General features: G+C 39.8%; 1 protein-coding gene and 1 long non-coding RNA gene across 3 annotated transcripts in view; one reads left to right on the top strand and one right to left on the bottom strand.

Annotated features, from left to right (window-relative positions):
• LOC121815643 overlaps positions 1 to 9,551 on the top strand; it is a 28,876-nt gene extending 19,325 nt beyond the window's left edge. Inside the window, exons 3-4 of one of the 2 annotated variants that reach the window (XR_006055227.1) lie at positions 2,204 to 7,173; positions 8,706 to 9,551. This is a non-coding gene — a long non-coding RNA (uncharacterized LOC121815643). Of the gene's footprint in view, positions 1 to 2,203; positions 7,174 to 8,705 lie in introns of those variants that run through there. The other variant, XR_006055228.1, reaches the window with a different exon arrangement.
• Positions 1,941 to 20,896, bottom strand: LOC102305121 (transmembrane serine protease 6). Its single transcript, XM_042227400.1, has 18 exons — positions 19,428 to 20,896; positions 18,837 to 18,969; positions 17,288 to 17,430; positions 16,456 to 16,523; positions 14,222 to 14,409; positions 14,075 to 14,116; positions 13,039 to 13,243; positions 12,648 to 12,784; positions 12,035 to 12,147; positions 11,747 to 11,856; positions 11,077 to 11,219; positions 10,862 to 10,960; positions 8,109 to 8,222; positions 7,361 to 7,477; positions 6,987 to 7,155; positions 6,133 to 6,410; positions 3,151 to 3,287; positions 1,941 to 2,383 (listed from the first exon to the last, which is right to left on the bottom strand). The coding sequence occupies exons 1-18, from the start codon at positions 19,515 to 19,517 to the stop codon at positions 2,219 to 2,221; spliced, it is 2,451 nt and encodes an 816-aa protein (XP_042083334.1). The 5' UTR covers positions 19,518 to 20,896; the 3' UTR covers positions 1,941 to 2,218.
• Between the last annotated feature and the right edge of the window lie 101 nt (positions 20,897 to 20,997).

The raw sequence follows: 20,997 nt of genomic DNA, 5'->3' as shown, positions 1-20,997 counted from the left end.
TGTTTTGCTATGGAGTCAAAATACTTATTTGAAAATCAATTTATAACATTTATGTAATGTGTGTTTTAGGAGAGATGGTTTGGAGTGAGCACAATTACCAATAGACAGATAGATGTTAATATCTGTAATCAAATCTACCTGTTGAGAACATCGCCCTTCATCCGTTTAAAAAGAAAAAATCACAGTGACTCATGAGAATCCAAGAACAGGGAGTTATGCCAAACACCTGCTCCCAGTCCCTTTGAGAATGTTGTTGTTATACATGATAAAATCAATTGAAAAGAAAAACCGTCTGTCATGTGAGAGCCCATTAAACCTTGCACCTGGGTCACTCCAAATAAAATCAACCCAATCTGAAACAAGTTGCCACCTGAGCTCCTCTAATCAGCAGAATTTTCCTTTTTTGCATGGAGTAGTTTCAGTACATTTAATGATGCCACACAATTAGGGGTGGTTTGAAATTTGGTGCATTTTAATTTACTTTGTTTTTTGAATATTTTTGAGCCCTCATCTTGTCTTAAGCTGAGGAGTTCACACATTGACACTACGATGCATGCATCGGAGAGCAACATGGGGTTAGCATCTTGCCCAAGGATATTTGGCATGCAGACTGGAGCAGACTGGGATCAAACCACCAACCTTCTGATTAGTGACTGACCTGCTCTACCACCGAGCTACAGCCACCCCAACACAAATATCTCTTTGTACCTCATTTTAATACCATGTTAAAATACGTAACTATGCCATCTCTGTCAAAATAACTTTCTGATAAAGTCATATTTTTAACACTTACGAATGTTGCTTATGGCAGCTCATAAAATAGTCCTGGTGTAAACCAACATCCAAAGTGTAACGTATGATATTGTATCTTGTACCTCCAAAGCATGAAGTTTTACCTCAGCAGGAGCTGCATGGAGGTAAATGTTGCTCACAGACATGTGCACTGTGTGAAGTGTGCATTATGTATTTGTCACAAATGGCTTGAAAAAAAATATTAACATTTTTTGTATATGCAACTCCTACATGATTGCTATGGCTTCCCCCCACTTTTTCTCCAGAATGATCCTATATCGTTTAACCAAAAACTCCCTTTTCTGTGTCCTAATTAAGAAGGCAACCGTAACCCACCTGCTTGTTATTGTAATTGTGTCTCTTAAGATACTTTAGACACTATGAAGTTTAGATCAGGGGTGTCACACATAAGGCGTGGAGGACAGCTTTAGAAAATCTGAAAGAAGTCATAGATTTTAACTGTATTGTCACAAGTTTTAATTTTTTTCCTGACTGTTATGCTCCCAAGGTCACACCAAAGTAATCTATCTACTATAGAAATTTCTGTTTCTTACCAGTGGATCCACAGTAAAAACACTCCTATGTCCTCCCAAAAATAGCAAAAACACTGGACTTCTGTTAATTAACCAAAAAAGCTTTCAGTTTTATACTTACAGAGGGGTCTTTGCAATGATGATCTACCAAAACATTTCTGTAATTTTAAACATTTATCTCTCACAGTTTAAGCTGAAAGAGTTGTGCTGACAGATTTTTCTGTAGTGTAGAATAATGGCAAACTGTAGGGCACTGAAACCAGCTTAACATCCCTTAATTAGATGATCTTTTCTTTCTTTGGTTTACGTTTTACTATGTTGCTATTAGATATGCAAAGACCATATATGAACAAAAGCCAAAACTTCCAGGTCCAAAAGGTGCAGCCTTAAAACAACATTCTTTCTAATAACCAGCAGGGGGCGCCTCCTCCGCTGCCAAAACAAATTGGCGTCTGCAGAAGTATAGGAGTCTCAGTCTCCTCCAAAGTACCCATTTCGAGGCTAAAAGTACTAAAGGTATAAATAGACTCACGCAGCGAGTATCATGACTGTGGACTTGTCTTGTTACACATATTTCACATTCATTTTAAATCAAAGATGCAAACACAGAATATGTGAGGCTATATGGGAAGTTTATTATCTTTCAAATGAGGAAGATTCAGCTTGTAAATGATTTTTCGCTGGGTACAATTTCAAAGCGTTTTTTACTATCAGTTATTAGAGGCGTATCATTTCAGTATTTCACTACTTTTGTTACTTTGGAAAAAAGCCTTTAACATTTCACAGTTGCATTGTTTGGATAAAAACCAGTCTCAGGTCATCTGTGAACACATTAAGGCATTTTTTCTCTCTCTTCCAGTTTGGTGTTCTGGTGCAAGTATGACATCAGTAACTCAGGAGCTGCTGATGACCTGCTTTATCCAGTTGGTGAGCCTGGTGATGCGAGTGTAGACACCATAGTAGTCTGGACGCCCACAGCCTCTACCCCAGCTCACCACCCCGGCCAGGAACCAGCGACCTGAAGGCTCCTGACACACCAAGGGACCGCCCGAGTCTCCCTAACAGACAAAGGTAACGTTAACGAGGCACAAATAAGACTGGGTCTTCACAGCACAGAGGCACCATAATAATTGACAGTACTTATAATTACTACAGTGACTCACTATATCATCATCATCAGGGGTTCTTAGATATGTGGCTTTTAAAACTCATTTTATAACATCGATGTGTTTTAAAAAAAACTGGGCTAAAAAGAGGAAATAACGTTATAGATTTTTTTAATATTTAAAATTTTAATCGGTTTCTCCTTTTTTGTGGCTTTGAGGACATCTTGACAGAGAGCAAGACTACACGATTCTAAGTGATACATAGAATTTTACTTTCATTGCATCATATCAACTTTAAAACACTGCAGGAACTTATTGAATTTAGATTTTTTGTAATATTAGTTATATTAAAGAGAGAATCCATACAAAATCAGTTTAATTTAAATCTCTGCTTTGATTTTACCTACAGTTTCTTGGCAGTTCTACATACACACTTGTGCGGTATCTCCACCCAGCAAACCAAAGCCTGGTCCTCTTTTGACTTGTTTTGTTCACTCTTCTTTTTTCAAATGCAGGTAAAGATATTTTAGACGGGAATGGTGAGACTGACAAAACAGTAAAACTGCAGGCTGTAAAGGAAACAATGTGTAGAGCTGAGGGGATGAAGTGCTAAGTGTTGTGTTGGACATTCTGAGTTTCACTTGCTTTTTAATTTTTAGTCATTTGATCCATTTTTGCTGCCAAAGTTCAAAGCACATGCAGCTTGTATTTCTTTGTACCTGACAGGCATCTTTCCTTCCATTGCGGTAACCGGCACAAAGCATTCTGGGAGTAACCAGGTGTCCATAGGAACGGATGCAGGATTCCTCGCTAACCAGGCGCACATCAACTTTCTGAAGCACATTACTGGCTGTGCCTGGGAAAAGTAAGAGGACAGAGTGACAGAGGGCAAAAGAATATCCTCTCAGTCGTAATGCTGTTGAGTCTTTGTGCACTGCTTAAGGCCCCAGTAACACTAGCTTAGAGACCCATTAGCAATTGTCTGGAAATGGCCAGTGATGAGGGAAAAACAAGTTTTCCCTGACTGCGAGTGCTTTTGGGAGGTTGTTGCAAAAAGGTATACATTTCTGCACTGACAACCTTCTTTTGATTGTTTTGGTTGTCATCACTCATAGTACGCCTGGAAAATGCTAACTAGTGTTCAGAGTCAAATCTGTGTCTTCTGAAACATGTTGGTTTCAACTGTAAGACACAACGTTTACCGTGAAGCCAAACATTCTCCGTTTTCACTTCCCATCGCACTTTTCAACTTTCACTGTTGACTTGTCTGCAGACAAATCAGCATACTTTCATGCAAACTGCAGCAATCTGCTAGCGAGCAAAGCAATCACAGAGAAGATTTTGGTGCAGCACCATTTGCAATAGATATCACCCAACAGCACTAATAACACTCTGCAACCTCCAGTGTCCAATAAACATTCCTAATGTGCCCTTTCTGGACTGGTATGAGGGAACCTATTGTGTGCTTGCCCATAGAAAGCTCATACAGGGGTCCTAAAGGGGCAAAGGTGCTGTGGATCCTGTGTGTGCACAGGTATTTCTACTCTGAGCATTTTAACCACTTTCCTAGAAGGCTCAAAGAAAAGACAATTTAATTCAAACACTTTTTCCTAGAACTAAGTGCTTTGTCTAACATTCCCCGACACACTGTAGACTGAAGTATCCAGAGAAATTGATCCACCAACCTTCCAGCTGCTATATTACCCATGCTATCTAATGAGGCACAGCCACCCGACTTTGGGCCTACATGTCTGTATGTCTGCCAGCATATTACTTATATTAATGAAACACTATACAGGGTAATGAAACCACGGAACATGTTTTAGTACACTGCAAGAAATAACAGGAGACTGAGAAGCTGAGAGAAGGTGATTGATGCAGAACCTCAGAAACGCTGTTCCACACTGCATACAGCTGGTGGCTGTAATGTACCACAGGGCACAGTTAGGCAGCCCTCTGTGATCCCTGCTACTGGTGTGAAATGTGGGGTACATCTGGGCAGACCACACTTAGCGTGCTTTGTGTGGGCAGCTGCTGTTCCCCATAGTGTAGAACCCAGATGCACCCATGTTTGCTGGAAAGCCTGGTTGACGTGTCTTCACTTACTAATAATGAACAACAAAGGTCTTCCCTTACGGTAACAAGAAAACACTTTATTCCGATTATGATCATGCAAATGCATTTTAATGTATTCAAATTTACCTTCGATTTTTCTCAAAAGTTGTATTGATTCTTATGAAGCGTTGCATGCCAGTATATGTTCTCCCACACCTTTTCTCTCTCTCAGCCTTCAGTTTATTAAGTTCATCGTGATAGCAGAAACCACTTCCACCCACACCACTCCATCTCCTCCTGCCTTTTTGATTTAAATTAGGTTTTTTTTTTCCATGTGTGTTTGCTCAGATATCAAAATAGCACACCCACTTGCCTCCACATCACCATCTGCACAAAAACTCCCCATATCTCGCACGCACTGACAAAAGGATGTTTTTAAAAACCACACAGTCGTTTGGTTGTGAAAATGATGCATCACACTGAATAATACATAAGTCGGTAATCATTCTGCAACAGGAGTCAAACTTGCTTAAAAGAAAAACTAAAAAGTGAGTGAGTGCTCTTCTTTCAGAGTAAACCTTCCATTTTTAAAGCAGTAAATGTAACATCACTCTAGGACTAGTAGTGTTTATGAAACTGCTCAGTGGGATTTAAGTGTCTTTTAAGGTCTGTTGTTGTGTCTGTGCATAAAGCAGCCTGTAGCTCAATGTGATTTATGATCATGGAGAGGCAGGTAGGATAGAGGTCCCCAACCTGAAAACAGCAATCCATTTAAAATGTCAGAAGATGAATTTTAAACCTCCAAGATGTTTGATCATAGAGGAAACCGATTAAACTTTGCTCTAATAAATATGGATGGCCACTTGAGGCTGCCTCTGAAAGCAAGTCAGTTGCCACGGTCTCCTATATCAAAATATCAAACTGCCCAACTTTAGAGCAGAAATAAACATGGGAAAAAACCTGGTCTCTGTGGCTAATACTCATTTTTTAAAGGTTTAAAGTTTGGGTTTATTACTGGCACAGCTGCTCTGAACAGCAGATGGCTAGGTCACAGACTGTTAAACCTTCTGTCAGCTCATTCAAGTTACTGAAATGGACCTGTGTCTTTGCAGTTTTATTTCAATATTTTAATGTCATTCCCAGAGAAAAAGTAGTCCAGATGGCACGGTACACAAGGACAGGTCTCTAGTCCATCATAACGCCAAAACAGAGAGACAACCACACACTCTAAAATCTAACCTACAACAAATTCAAAATCACCAGTTAACCTAATACTCATGTTTCTGGACTTTGGGAGGAAACTGGAGTTTCTGAAAGAAGCCCGTGCAGGCAATGAGTGAACATAAAAAGCCCCAGCTCACCAGGGGAGTCTCACCAAGACCTGTCAGAGGTGCTTGCTTATAGAGGTTTGTCTGATTGTTGGGGTTTTTCTATACTATTGTAGAGTCTTTACTTTACAATATAAAGCAAATTGAGGTGAAAAAGTGTAGCAGATATGGAGGAATTTTGAGAGGTCAAACCAAAAACTTGGAAATCACAGCCATAGCAGGTTTACTGGTTATTAAAAGATCTGTAATTTCCTATTCCATATTCTAGCTTCTTTGCACATCCTTCAAGCCCTCCCCTTCCCTGTTTTCAAAGCTCACCCCCCTCACGGAGTGCCCCCCAGCCAGTGACCCAGCAAAGCAGGCCTGGCTCCAGCTGGTGCGTTGGTGGGGGCAAGCAGGTGGGTCGAGCATGCCCAGCCAGCAGCGCAGCGGCGGGCCGGTCCAGCTTGAGCAGGGCCAGGTCGTAGTCGTGGGACTCATCGTCATAGTAATGATGTAGATGGATGCGTTGGACCCGCGCCACCTCCTCTGTAGGGCTGCTGCGGTTGATCAGAAGTTTGCCAAGGTAGACTGTCCACACTGAGGGGGAGTAGAGACTGCAGCAGGAACACAAAGAGGTCAAATGTGTTGTAGGGCCAATAAGAAAGCGTTTTTTCCCTGAGCTATTTAAAAAGAAAACACCCACACAGTTAGCAGTATTAACTCATGCCAAGAAATATCTGTTTATACTTTTTCAGCTTTTTTATCTTCCTCATCCACAGACTCTGAAGGCTGCTTAAGCTTTTAATCACCATGCAAGAAAATTAAGCAGAGAAAAATAGGTAATGCTCTAGAGGATGCTGCAGCTATAGTTTTGGGGATGGTCCAGATTGTGGGGTTGAAAAACACAAGTGTATACAAATCCATAAATACTCTGCCTCTGACTCAGACAGGCTGTCACAGTTAAACCCCGGTCAGCAAAGATGCAACCGAAGGACAGAAGGAGGAAGCAGCAGCAGAAATAAACTTGATTTATAAAACCACGACTAAAATGCTCCATCAAAGTCACGGCAGAGGATGATAATATTTTAATCTTTACACAACAGAGAGCCTTTGGTTGTGTTCTTATTAACATCACTTTCTAACATTTAAGTCATCACACCACTTCCTTCCTTTTTGTTTCCTGCCCTTACCGGTCGTCATAGAAACAGTGGGCAGCCGACACCACCCACTGACTGGCGATTAAAGTGCCACCACAGATGTGGTTACCCCGCACCTGCAGGCTGGCCTGCCATGGCCACTCCCCCTCTGAGGCGTCCGTTCCCCCAACAATGCGGCTGGAGAACTGCCTCAGGCCGCACTCTGGATACACACACGCAGGTATGTTTAAACACACTGATGTGCGCAGTGTGAGCTAATACTTTTCAAATAAAATGCTCGCGAGTTATTGAAACAAATTCTCTGACATAGAAGCACACAGAGGTCTCGAAATTTAAATGTGATACAGTTAAAATAATGAGAATAAAGTTAGAATGTTAGAAGGTGTTAGGTGATCGAGTCTTCTTACCACAATGTTTCTCATCGGAGGCGTCAGGGCAGTCAGTGACAAAGTCACACTCAGGATTTGGTTTCTTCAGACACGTTCCGTCGGCACACACATAGGTCATATCTGTACACTGCACGCCTGGGCATGGACACAAGTATAAATTTATATTTAATGCAATTAAACAATAAAGTTTACATCATGGCCTGTGTCTGCTTCCCTCATCAGTTCAGCTTGAAGCTAAAAGGAACCAATATGCACTGTTACTGTTGAGATGTTCAGGATAAAGTCATGTGGGTCTTCCAAAAGGATGCAGGACAAGATAAAAACAGGCCACTACCTCACTGAAAACAGATATTCCTGATATGTTTTTGGCTGTCCCTGTGGCAGCAGACAGGCAGGGTTTGATTCTGCCGTGGGCGCTTTGCTGCATGCAACCCACACCTTCCTATCCCTCACCTTCATGCATCTTTCTAACTGTCACCTTCTAATTAAAAAGTCAGACACCTCAGACTGAATTGAACAACTGAATGAATCAATGATATAAAATGACGTCTGGGTGGTTACATCTTAAAGCACACTTTTTATAAACTAAGCATTTTAAAAGGTGAATGGAGGCTTTGGTTATACAGCACACAGGAAATGTAGTGTTAGAGGCATCTGACTACATATATTCCAAAAAGGGGGATCGTAGCGATTTTTCCAACTACCTTTTGCCGACGGCTGTGGAAGTATTTTATGTGTGAAAAGAAGGACACTTGCAGCCTGTTACCTTCAGTGCAGTTCATCTCATCGGTAGCTTCAGGGCAGTCTGGGTGTTGGTCACACACTTTGTAGTAGTCCACACACTGACTGTCCTCTGGACATTTGTATTGTGCCACACATACTGAGAGACACACATGTAAACACTACATTCAGAACCGTTCACTGACAAAATATTGTAGAAAAACTCAGCCGTGTAACATGAGTTAGCCCACTGTGCTTCTTATTTACAGATTAAATGTATTTTGAGTGTGTCGCAGTACATAATTAATAGCTTGATTTAATGCATGCTGGATTATGTTTATTAGGAGAAAAGCAAAAGAGGAGTTTTATTAGAGAGTACATTTGAAAAAGTTATTAAATAAAGTGATTTTGATGCTTTGGTATAACAGAAGTATACAGTAAATATGTCTGAATTTGTGGCTAGCATATTTTACTTTCTGTAAATTAGTATAGTATCAGCATTAGCCTTTGCCATGAAGAAGTATTTGTCGCTTCCATATTTTTGGTATTATGTTTTTGCATGTTTGTCATAGTTAAATGTTAGATAACCTGAGTAAAATGCAGTTTTTAAATGATGATGATTTTATTTATTAATGGAAAACAGCCATCCAAACCTACCTGACCCTATGTGAAAAAGGGTTGGTGTTCCTATAAACCAAGCGGTCGTTCAGCCTGAGTGGTTCAGTGGTTCACCTTCAGGGTCTTCGTGCAGAATCTGTGGTTCCTTCAGTTACAGCAAGTCATCGAGCAAAGCAGCCCAGACCATCACTCTACCACCAACCGCCATGTTTGACTGTTAGTATGATGATGTTTTCATGAAATGCAGTGCTAGTTTTACACCAGATGTAAACCTTGGCAAATGTCAGACGAGTCTTTGTGTTCTTTTTTTCTCCTTGATCTCTCCCATGGAGGCCATTTTTGCCCAGTTTCTTTCTCATTGTTGTTGAACTCTGACCTTAACTAAGGCAAATGAGTCCTGCAGTTCTTTAGATGTTGTTCTAGGTTCTCTTGTGGCCTCCTGGATGAGTCTTCAATGCACTTTTGGAGTAAATTTGGTAGGCCAGCCACTCCTCGAAAGGTTCACTGTTCCAAGGTTTCTCCTTTTGTGGATATGACTCTCACTGTAGTTTACTGTGAGTCCCAAAGCCTTAGAAATGGCGTTCTAGCCCTTTCCAGACAGATAGATGTCACTGACTTTTTATCTCACCTTTTTTAGATGTCTTACTTCATCACACAGGGCCAGGAAGGTTTAGATAGCTTTTTCCCTTATCCCTGGTTATCTTTGTCTAATATTAAAATTCTCTTGATGATGTCTGCAGAACGTCAAGTCGTGGTTGGCGCTAAACTTTCTTTGTTTTAACGATTCTAAAACTGAAGTAATGGTGTTTAGACCTGCTTCCACTGCTGTTCCGTGTGTTGATCTGCAATCCCTGAAATCATTCTGTAAACCAGACATTGTTAATCTGGGTTTTAAAATGGATCCTGAGCTTAAGCTTGAAAGCCACATCGGGTTGGTTGTAAGGTCTAGTTTCTTTCATCTGCGGCAACTGGCCAAAATTAAGCACTTTCTTACGAGACAGCAATTTGAAACAGTAATCCAGGCTTTTGTAACCGTTCGGCTGGATTACTGTAATTCTCTTTATTTTGGGGTGAGTCGATCTTCTGTTTTTCGACTGCAGCTAGTCCAGAATACTGCTGCACGGCTTTAAACTGGCACTCGTAGATACGAGCATATCACCCCAGTTTCATTGGCTGCCCGTGCATTTTAGGATCCATTTTAAGATGCTTTTATTTGTTTTTAAATGTTTGTCCAATGCTGCCCCTGTGTACCTCTCTGAGCTTCTTCATCCATACATACCTTCCCCATCTCTCAGGTCGGCAGACCAGCTCCTCCTGAGTGTGCCCAGGACTAATCGTAAGCTCAGAGGGGATCGGGCGTTTGCTGTGGCAGCACCAAAATTGTGGAATGAGTTGCCTTTACATGTTAGACAGGCACCTTCCTTATCTGTTTTTAAATCACGTCTTAAAACATATTTATTTTCCTTGGCTTTTAGAACAGCAGGACTTGTTGATGTCTCTTAATATATTTTCTTATTAATTATATTATTTTTAATTTTAAGATATTTTATATGTAATTTAAACCTTTTCCTCTCTGTTTTATATTTGTAGCACTTTGGTCAACATTGTTGGATGTAAAGTGCGTTATAAATAAAGATGCTATGCTAAAGATGCTATCTGAAATATTTAGGTCTTAAAAAATGTGCAAAAACAAAAAAATCAGGACGGGGATGAACATTTTTTCACAGCACTGAATCAATAGTGAACACTTGACCTTAGTCAAACCACTGAGAGCATTGTAGCTTGACAGGCTGCCAACACTCACAGGTTTTAAAATTAGAGATTCTTTCTGCCTTTCAAGTGCTTTCATGGGGTTTTTAAAGAGTAGGCCCATCAGATCAGATCAACATCACCCCTGGATTTAAAGCCAGGCAGCTTTCATTAGCAGCACTCTGATAAGCCTCACATATCTGATGTTTTTCTGGAACAGTTCTACTCTCATCCATGTCATATAAATCTGGCAGTTTTGGCTCTCCAGTGTCACAAGTGGCCTCACCAAGAGGGTGGTGGCTGATAGACAATAAATTCAACATTATTTTACTTAGAATGGGCACATTTATGTGTCACATTCAGTATTTGAGCACTTACTCTACCCTCTCAATGTGAAGGGAGAGTTATTTATGTTTGGAGTTCTGTATATACCACAGTTTCTCTCATCGAGGCCATTGGGACAGTCCTTGATTCCATCACAGATGGGCACGCAGAGACCATTCACAGTGCACAGGAACTGTCCTGGGCAAGCTATAAAACACAAATACACACAGAGCTCGAAATTATGCTGAGAAAAGGTCACAAAATGACATCCCAATATTTTCATCAACATTTCATGGCTGTCAGTTCCAGCATCCACAACTCACGATCTGACAGGTTGAAGACGCTGTATTGCAGCTGAAGGCCCGGCCCTGTGAGTGACACCTCAGATGTCATGAAGATAGTGGCTGTCGTAGAGAGCAGGAAGAGACGTTCGCTGTAGGGCTGCAGAGCCCTGGTGCCGCACAGTCTGAGAAAGGAGAGGGAGGGTGAAAGTGAAGGGACGTGTCCCTGAAGGCATCACCTCTCCACTTGTACAAGAAACTATTGATCGGTTTCTTCCTGATTAAATAAAGAAAGTAAGGGATTTGTGAGTTTAAAAAACATTTAAAAAAAAATGTAAATTGCCTATACTGGAATTAAAATGCTCTCAAACATAAGGGGATTTGGTTGGCTTGTGTGGTACAACACTGCCCCCTGTTGTTCAGTAGGGAACAAAATCCTCTCAGGGTCTAAATACTTTTTACTGAGGCTAAGAAGAAGCAGAACTCAGCACCCGTGCATTACACAGAAAGACAAAATCCTTTACACATGACTATTTGCTAAAAAGGGAACTATTTGAAAGCACGACCCGTTATATCAGTTATGATGAGGATTTGTGTTGTGTTGGGCTATCTCAAATGTTCTTTTTGTGTGTGTAAACATGTCTAATAAGTTCCAGAATAGGCACTAACGTTGCTTTACTGGGCTGAAAAAGGTCTTTGTGGCACAGCTTACCTGCGATTCTGGATGACCCACTGTCCCTGGGTACAGGCCTGGTTGTAGCTGGCTCTGCTTAGCTCATAGCCCTCAAATGTCAAACACAAGCCCATCCCTGCACTGGGCATCTGAAATCACACACAGGACAGTAAATGTATCAATCAAGTCATTTACTTGACAGGTTCTTTATTATAATACGAGTTACCTTTAGTGATTCAAAGTTTGACGTGGATCATTTGATGATAAATAAAATAATCAATCAATGTGTGGATCAATAAAAGATGCACAGCTGAAGGAGAGGCTTACAGTAAAGCTCCAGGTACAGTTGGTGTCAGGAGGGTAGTAGCTGGGAAAGAAGGGTGTCTTTAGCGTCCCTTGGACCCCTGATACTGCCTCCAACTGTATAGTGGAATTACAGTCTAAGAATGATGAAGACACAAAGCAAGAAAGATTGTTCAGTCCACAATATAATCATTTAATGTGAATATATACAGAAAAGAAGAGGGGGACTCATGAATATAGCAGGATCCACACAAGATTGATTTCTACCATGTCTTTCAGAACACAACTTGATTGATTCTTGGTTTTGTGAGACCAAGATAGATTGCCATAAAAATACATGAGGATATTGATATCTGCTGCCCAGAGACTAAATCCCACTCACTCTGGTCATTCCTGTAGCTCTTGCACAACTAACCGGTCAATAATTTCATTTACAGTGTGACATATCTAAATATCTACTGGACAGAATACCAAAACGTTTTCCAGATGATGTAACATAATCACTTGGGCAATGACCTGAAATTTTCTAGTGCCACCAAAAAGTTGACATTGCATGTTAGGATGCTGACTTTTAGTCAAATTATTGTATGATACATTTTTTACCAGAGAGAAGTGCAAAACATTCAGGTAGGCTTACCCTGGTGTTCCCAAGCCCCCACAGACAAAGAAAAGGATTCCTTGTAATTGTATAGACCCTGTTTCCAAACCACTGTCATCCACTCTCCTGATGACAGGACACGGACCACGCGCTCATGTCTGCTGCAGCCATACACACTGGTAGGAAGGAAGGAAAGTTGCACAGAGCCCATAAATAATAGTGATAATAACGTGTTAGTATGAGTTTCTATTTTGGACATCTATAACAGGAACTATAGAGGCCTAGATATGTGTAGATCATCCTATTTTAAAGGTCAGGCCAAATATTGATTTCATTTTTGTGGTTTTTAAATATTCCTGTCACTTTACATTAATGCCTCACAGTGCTGTGTATCAGTCTAAATATACTTATATTGTTAGGAGAGACTCACGATGTGATGAGATGATTATCAGCAGGGGTGAGCGAGTTGTACACCAGCAGTCTGTCACTGCACTCTGGAAGCAGCCACTCCATATGGAGCTCAAGCTGGGAGCCTGGGGTGGTCTGGAGGTGCCACAGACAGGAGGAACGCTGCGTGTTAGGGCCACGGAGCAGAACGGGGCAACTGGACACCACCTTCTGATAGCGGTAGCAGTCTTGGGGCAAAAAAGGCAAGAATTAAAGTCAGAACTGAGTCTGTACTTTTGTGCACAGATGATGGGATTTGTAAATGTTAAACTTCAATGGCTTTTGCTTCTATGGTTTAACTTAAGCTGATAGGGATTGATGACATTACACTAAATATAAAGTTTTACTTTGACTTTAGATATGGAGCTATTACGTTAAAAGGAATTGTCTAAAAAGAAACAATTAAAAGATCAGACTAAACTAAAACAATGTGCCATGTAAAAGTATAACACAAGAGAAAATCAGTTTATAGAGTTTTTGGCGTCTGTGCTAATAAAGCTGTAGGTCAAATATGTTGTTAGCAAATTTAAATAATTCAGTTGTTAGTTAGTATCCAAGTTCCATTGTTTTTATCGTGTTATTATTATGCCCCTTTCAAAACATTTTAAAGTCATTTCAAAACTAAACATATAAACTACCTGTACTATGATGTAGTTAAACTCTAACCATGACCAATGAGTGCCCATCTAAGCAAGTCAAAAAATGGGTATTAAATGTTGCCAATTAAATAATGATGCGACCTAATAGAGGTGGAGTTCAAATGTCAAAATAAGGCTTTAAAATTTTTGCCTTTCACCCCAAAATCACATTTGTTCAGTGAATTATGTATACAGTATAATAAATTAAATTATACTGAGAAGCATGCTCAACATAAAATCCTGTTTACCTTTGTTCCCATGAGTTACTTTATTTCTTGTCTAATGTACAGTGGACTGTGCTACTTGTAATTAAAGTTCCGGTACATGAATTAATTAATACAAAACAAAAAATTATAAACAAACTGAAATAAAATCTGATACCAAATGAGGCTTTCAAAAGTTTTACAACTTTGGGGTCAGTTTCTGTAGGGAGCAGAACAAAAAGAAACAGAAATTAAATTAAATGTACATAAAATTTAAATTTAAATCTTCCTTTAACTGTTTTTCTGCCCATGTTCTTCCTCTCACCACTGACAGATAGTGTAGGGAGATGGAAAAGGTATCCATCAAAGCTGGCTGTCTCTTCCACCTTTGACCTGCTGTACCCCTTCAGCCCCTCCACCAGGCTCCTTCTGACCTTCTCCAGCGTGACTCCCTCAGCATGGCTGCTGGGTATATTCAGCAGTATCCAGAAGTGAGCCACAACACTTCCTTCCCTGCAGAGACAAAAAGACAACCAAGACTCGATGAAAGACCAGTCAAAAGTTTGGACACACCTTCTCATTTCATGGTTTTTCTTTATTTTCATGTCTATTCACATTGTACATTCTCACTGAAAGCATCAAAATTATGAATGAGCATATGAAATTATGTAGGAAACAAAAACGTGTGAAATAACTCAAACCGCTTTTTATATTTTAGATTGCTTTGTACACTCTTGGCATTCTCTCGATGAACTTCATGAGGTCGTCACCTGAAATAGTTTTCCAATAGTCTTATACAGTCTTATCCCCACACCATTGCGTTTGGGTTTAGTTTATGTGACTGAGGAGAACAGGCCATCTGGTGCAGCACTTCATCACTCTGCTTCTTGGTCAAATAGCCCTTACACAGCCTGGAGGTGTGTTTGGGGTCACTGTCCTGTTGAAAACGAAATTATGGTCAAAATAAAGGTAAACTGGATGGGATGTAATGTCGCTGCAGGCTGCTGTGGTCGCCATGCTGGCTCAGTGTGCCTTCAATTTTGAATAAATCCCCAACAGTGTCAGACGAAGAAGGCAAGAAATTCCACAATTGAACACTGACAAGGCACACCTGTGACATGAAAACGATTGCAGGTGACTACATCATGAAGTGCATTGAGAGAGAGCCAAGGGTTTGCAGCGCTGTCAACAAAGCAAAGAGTAGCTACTTTCAGGAATCTAAAATATAAAACCTATTTAGATATATTTACCAACTTTTTTTTCTACATGATTCCATATATCTTGCTTCATATATGATGTCTTCAGCATGTATCTACAAAGGTAGAAAGTAGTAAAAATAAAGAAAAACCATTAAATGAGAAGGTGTGTCCAAACTTTTGACTTCTAGTGTTTTACTGTCTTTACTGATTCAAAGTATTTGGTGTCTATGGCTTCATGTTGTCATAAGTATGCTTGTTTTTGCAGGTATTTGGTGAAATACCAAAAAGGACAGTTTCTTAAATAGTCACAGTGTTTCACTTGTTTGGGCCCAAAAGCAACTTCCCAGCTAAAATCCGCAAATTTACAGTATAAATAAAAAGAAAAAAGAAATGAAAAATAAAACAGCAACATCTGAACAAGGTGAATTTTGAACTCTACAATCAGTCTATAGTCTGTGGTTTATCATTTTAAGGTTGCCATGTCGAGCTTTTTGTATACAGTCTATAGAAACACGCATGACCTGCAATACAGTTGGTACTTTTACCTCATGATCTTGGGTTGATTATAATCGATCGTGGCTCAAGAGTTGGGAGTTCGCCTTGTAACCAGAAGGTTGCTGGTTCGAGCCCCAGCTCGGACAGTCTCGGTCGTTGTGTCCTTGGGCAAGACACTTCACCTACCGCCTACTGGTGTTGGCCAGAAGGGCCGATGGCGCGATATGGCAGCCTTGCTTCTCTCAGTCTGCCCCAGGGCAGCTGTGGCTTGCCTCCACCAGTGTGTGGATGGGTGGATGACTGGGTGTGTAAAGCGCTTTGGGGTCCCTAGGACTAGTAAAAGCGCTATACATATACAGACCATTTACCATAATATACCTAAACCTATACCTGTTGGTAGGATAAAGTTGATCATCTTCAGTTTTTGTCAGTTCAGAAAGCGGTAGATTCTGAACTTGTTGAAACACATCAGTATTGTAGCAGTTAGCATAAAACACCAACCACTATAAAGAAACAACTGGTGGCTGCTCCCTTATTGAAAACAGAGTAAAAGCTTACCGTATGTTAAAGCCACAAAGATATTTTTCAGAGGTTAGTTTTAAGAAAAAAATGTGCAGAACAGTGTAGATTTTAAATTTTACTCAAAGCTTATCAGTAGAAAATATCCTCCTGTTGACAAAAACTTGAACTGAACTTGGAGTCATGATGGCACAATATTCACTACTTATCAACCTAGTTCAAGGATCAATTTGTATTTTAGAATCACTGCTGGCACTTAGTCTACCACTAAACTACAGTACTGCCCCATTCCTGTTGTTATGACTCTGACTTATGACTATGTGAAGAAAAAATGTAATGTACATACCCAAAGGCAAACACAGTGGTGCAGTTGAAGTATCGAGAAAGAATCGAACCTTTCATAATATTCTCTACCTGAAAGAAAGCAAAACACTATCAGCTGTTCACATGAAATCATTCAGGTGCAGGATGGTAGTGTTCCTGTCAGTACACATGCACTATATGTACTTTATACTGCCAAACATAGCCTCCTGAATGCTAATTTAATGTATTATTTTTGCTGTGCTATGTGGTTCTTTATAGCGTAGTCAATCTGACTACAGTCTGCTCTTCTTTTGATTTGATATACCTTTATTAGTCCCACAAGGGGAAATTTCATAAGGCTGCCGACCTATTGCACGTAATGCCGGCGCCATCTTACCCTCCGACCATACATACACGACACAAAACATCACATGGGGAAAACAGGTCAGAGAGGTATAACAATGGAAAATGCACCACATGAGGAAAGATAAGGAGAAAAAAATAACTCCCCTCAGACTGAGCTCCAACAGGGAGATCAGTTTGAGAACAGAAAAAAAAACACCTCTGCACATAAGAGCACATGAAAAAAAACAAAACTTCTGGACTTCTGTTCTGGTCTATGACTTACTAGTGTAATGTACGTTAATGATAACAACTGTTTGTGGTAATATCTCAGAATTATTATAATCTACAGTACCTAAACAAACTTGCTAAGCATTATTTGTTTCAGCCCCCTTTTTTGTTATTGTTTACTTGTTAAGATTACATTGTGAAAATTAGTGGAAAAACAGAAAGCCTTTGAAACTGACAGGATCACCTAAGTGACCTAAATTTTTAGGACATCTGCATCAGAGGAATTCGTGGTCCCTGCTCACCATACTCTCAACGCCCTTGGCTTCCTTCTTGAAAACAGGACTGTTGTGAGAGGACAGATCAGTAGAGAAGTTCCTGTTGAGGATGGATAAGTAGGCAGTGTACTGCTGCTGGACACGAGCCTCTAACACCCAAACCTTGTATTCTGTTACAGAAATGTGGACCAACACAGAAATTAAAGACATCAAAGAGTAACTGTGATGCTACATAATAATAGTATCATAACAGTGATCCAATGTTCTTCATCTGTCGTATGATAATGATCCATGGGACAGCCCATCTGTGCTAAGAATAGGCATGAAAGGCAAGAAAAAAGGAAACTGGAAAATATTTGCTCACTCTGTTTCAGTATACGTGTGCGGTACCATTATAAATATAGCATCTCAGACTGACTCTGATTTGCTTTCCCTAGCTGTCTGTGAGTTTCTGCTTCTTTACCACATCCTTGTCAACCTAATTCAAGCCTTACATTTACATTTTAGAATCACAGCTGGTACCTGCTTGACCACTAAACTACAACACAGAGGACAATATCAACTCTTATTATTTTACACACTAACTCTAAGTTCCATCCATCCATTCATTCGCTTCTGCTTATCCTTTTCAGGGTCACGGGGCTATCATATCCCAGCTCTCATTGGGCGAGAGGTGGGGTACACCCTGGACAGGTCCCCCTTTGTTGCAGGGCTAACACACAGAGACAGACAGCCATCCGCACCCACATTCACACCTATGGGCAATTTAGATCAGTCTATTAACCCAGAGGGAACCCACACAAACATGGGGAGAACATGCAAACTCAACACAGGCCTGATGGTGGAATTAAACTCAGGACCTTCTTGCTGTGTGGCAACCGTGCTAAGCACTGTGCCGCCTAACTCTAAGTTAGTTTGTAAAATTTCATGACTAGATGTCACTGAATTACAGCTTGTGGTCAACTGAATTCTGTTTCCCTACTCCTCCCGATAAAAATGCATGACCCTGGCTTCTGTAGTCATTGTAGGACCAACATGTTTTAGTCAGCCGAGAGAGAACTAAAATATTACATTTAGATAGTACTCCATAACGGCTGCATTGTCAATAGCGTATGTCAGTAAAATATTATTTGGTATTTAATGTTCGGCAATTGGAAGAGTTGGCCTTGGTTCAGGATGTGAATCCTGTTGGCGTGTTGCAAATTTGATCTGGCTGCAAAGCATTTAAATGTTTCTCCAGTTCCATCATATCCTGAAGTACAAATCCTTTGCCAAAACAGCAATTCTACAGGGATCCAAACATATGGTGTTCTGGTTTGGGTCTTTAAATTATATCCCGATAAGCAGTACAATTACGGAGCCAGCTTCTCATGCACATGATGACTACTATCCTCAAATAATCCTCATGACTTGACAATTATTTGAAACTGAGCATGTTGCAAAAGATCATAGGTAAACATGCAAACCACATTTTGTAGATGCTGTATACATGTGGCCACTCACACAGCATTGTCATTGTCAGGAGCACAACTTGAGATTAAAATATTAACAAAATGAGAGAAAATGTTTTGCTCACCCAGGAAATACCAAGCCAAAATTGCTGCTGCAACTATAATGATGACAATGAGGATGATGAGGAAGGCAAGGACACACTTGCAGGACCAAGACTTCCTAGTGGGCGGAGCCACAGCTTGTGTAGCAGCTCCCACCTGAAAACAAAAGCTTAACATGATCTACAAAAAATCTGACAGAGACAGACCCAACGCTGTGGCATCCTTTGTTTTAGAGAAAAATGAAAATGTAGTGAATCATTTAGTTAACATCTAACCTGGTTTTTGAGTAAGTTATGTTTGGGAAGTAGGTATCGATTTGTTTAAAATGTTATTATATTTATTTATTGTATTTATTAGATATCTGCAAATCCCAATCAAACACAACTGATTGTTACAAAGCATACTGACACAGTTTATGGAAACATGTATGTAGAAGTGCCTGAACCTGCATCAGTCATGGCATTAAAAGCACAGAAGGAGCCTCCATTTTGAAAGGTCTTGTGCATTCTCTAAAACATGCATTTACTCTAAAAAATGTTAGATATGCAAAAATCCCTACAAAGGACATAGATCAGAGTGCATTGCTGCAGTTTTAATGTTTCAGTATTACTGACCCCATTGCTTAGAGAAGCATGTGTGATCCCCTGGTCACAGGATACGGATTTCTTTGACCCGTGGCCAAGTGCCATTGCATCACACCACATTTCTTAGTCCTTGAGAAATCATCTTGACATCCATGAGGGGTCGCTGAGTTCTGAATTTCCAACCAAAAGTCTTTTACCAGCCATCTTTGGTAATCACAAAGCTGCACATGTTGCTCTGACAGACAAAGAGCAGTCCAATTTCTGTTTGTAAGTCCAAAGGTTAAAAAAAAGACAGTCAATATTTCCCAAACCTCATTTGGCTTAAGCATGTCACTCAGAGTTAGCTGACTTACCTCTATGCATCAGCAAAGCAAGAACTGATGGTTCGATATAACTGGGAGGAGTAAAAGTGAGTCAGGTACACAACCTGATATCACAAATCATCACCAAGCAACAGCAGTGCACCCAGGCAACTGCCTGCACAGGTAGGACTGCAGGGAATAATAAGTTATTTACAGTCTCTATTCTCCAGAGTTAGTTTTCCCTGCAAACAAGAGTCTACTACACACAGAGATATGAGTGTCTTTATCTCAGGGACTAAAGAGTTTCTCACTGATTTAAATTTTGCCTCTGCAAATCAATTCATTATCAGGAGCACATTTTTTTGAAAATGTTCATGTAAAATCTTTTCTTCGGTTTACATTAAACTTTAAAAATAAAAGGCCCACAAGCTATTTACACTTGCCATTTATTTTATTGTGAAGTTCATCACAGTAAACAACATGTTTTACGACTGACTTGATGGTCTACAACATACAGGGAAACCAAGATCAAAACAATAATGTGAACTATTAGACTATTTGTCATTGACATACTTCCATTCCATTACAGACGTATACATATATTTATTTTATTAAAAGGTAAAATTATTTTTATAAAACAAATACAAGTTCTTATATAAGTCATTTATGCTATTAATGATCTGTTACATCTAGACATTTCATCTTCAAATATCCTGGTTATGGTTAATATGTGATTATCATGATAACAACATTAGTTCACAAACTCACCTATCTGGAACTTACATTCCTTTACCAACATTTGTTTCAGTACAATAAGCTACATGCCATTTAGATGATCTCACTAAAACCACAATATAAACGCAAACACTTTTATTATTACAACCACATTATTATTAATTTGAGTTTAGTTTCTCATTAGATAATACATTTGGTTTTTAACAGTAACAGTTTAAGTGCAAAGTTCAGATATATGAAAAATTATTTTGTTTAAATATTAAAGATAAAGGAAAATACATTTATAAATATCACCACCAGCGCTGCTGAACAACGTGAAGTGTATATAGTTTTATGTGATGTTACATTTTCCTGAGAACTTATCCGGTCGTTAAGTCTGATGTCACAAGCCGTGTCTGGGCCTAAACTCCGCTGCAGGTCCATATATCAAACGATCACTATGGCATTACTGAGAGTTGAAAAACTGTCTAAAGTCTTTCATCTTTAATAAAATGATCAGCGTTCTGCTCTACCAGGTGTAACAATTGAGTTTAACATCCAGGCATCCATGAAAACGGAATTTA

The sequence above is a fragment of the Haplochromis burtoni genome, unplaced genomic scaffold (assembly GCF_018398535.1).
Source record: "Haplochromis burtoni strain Fernald_Lab_line unplaced genomic scaffold, NCSU_Asbu1 Contig_258, whole genome shotgun sequence".
NCBI lineage: Eukaryota > Metazoa > Chordata > Actinopteri > Cichliformes > Cichlidae > Haplochromis > Haplochromis burtoni.
Note: the sequence above shows the minus strand (reverse complement) of the source record. Positions and strands in the feature narration are given on the sequence as shown.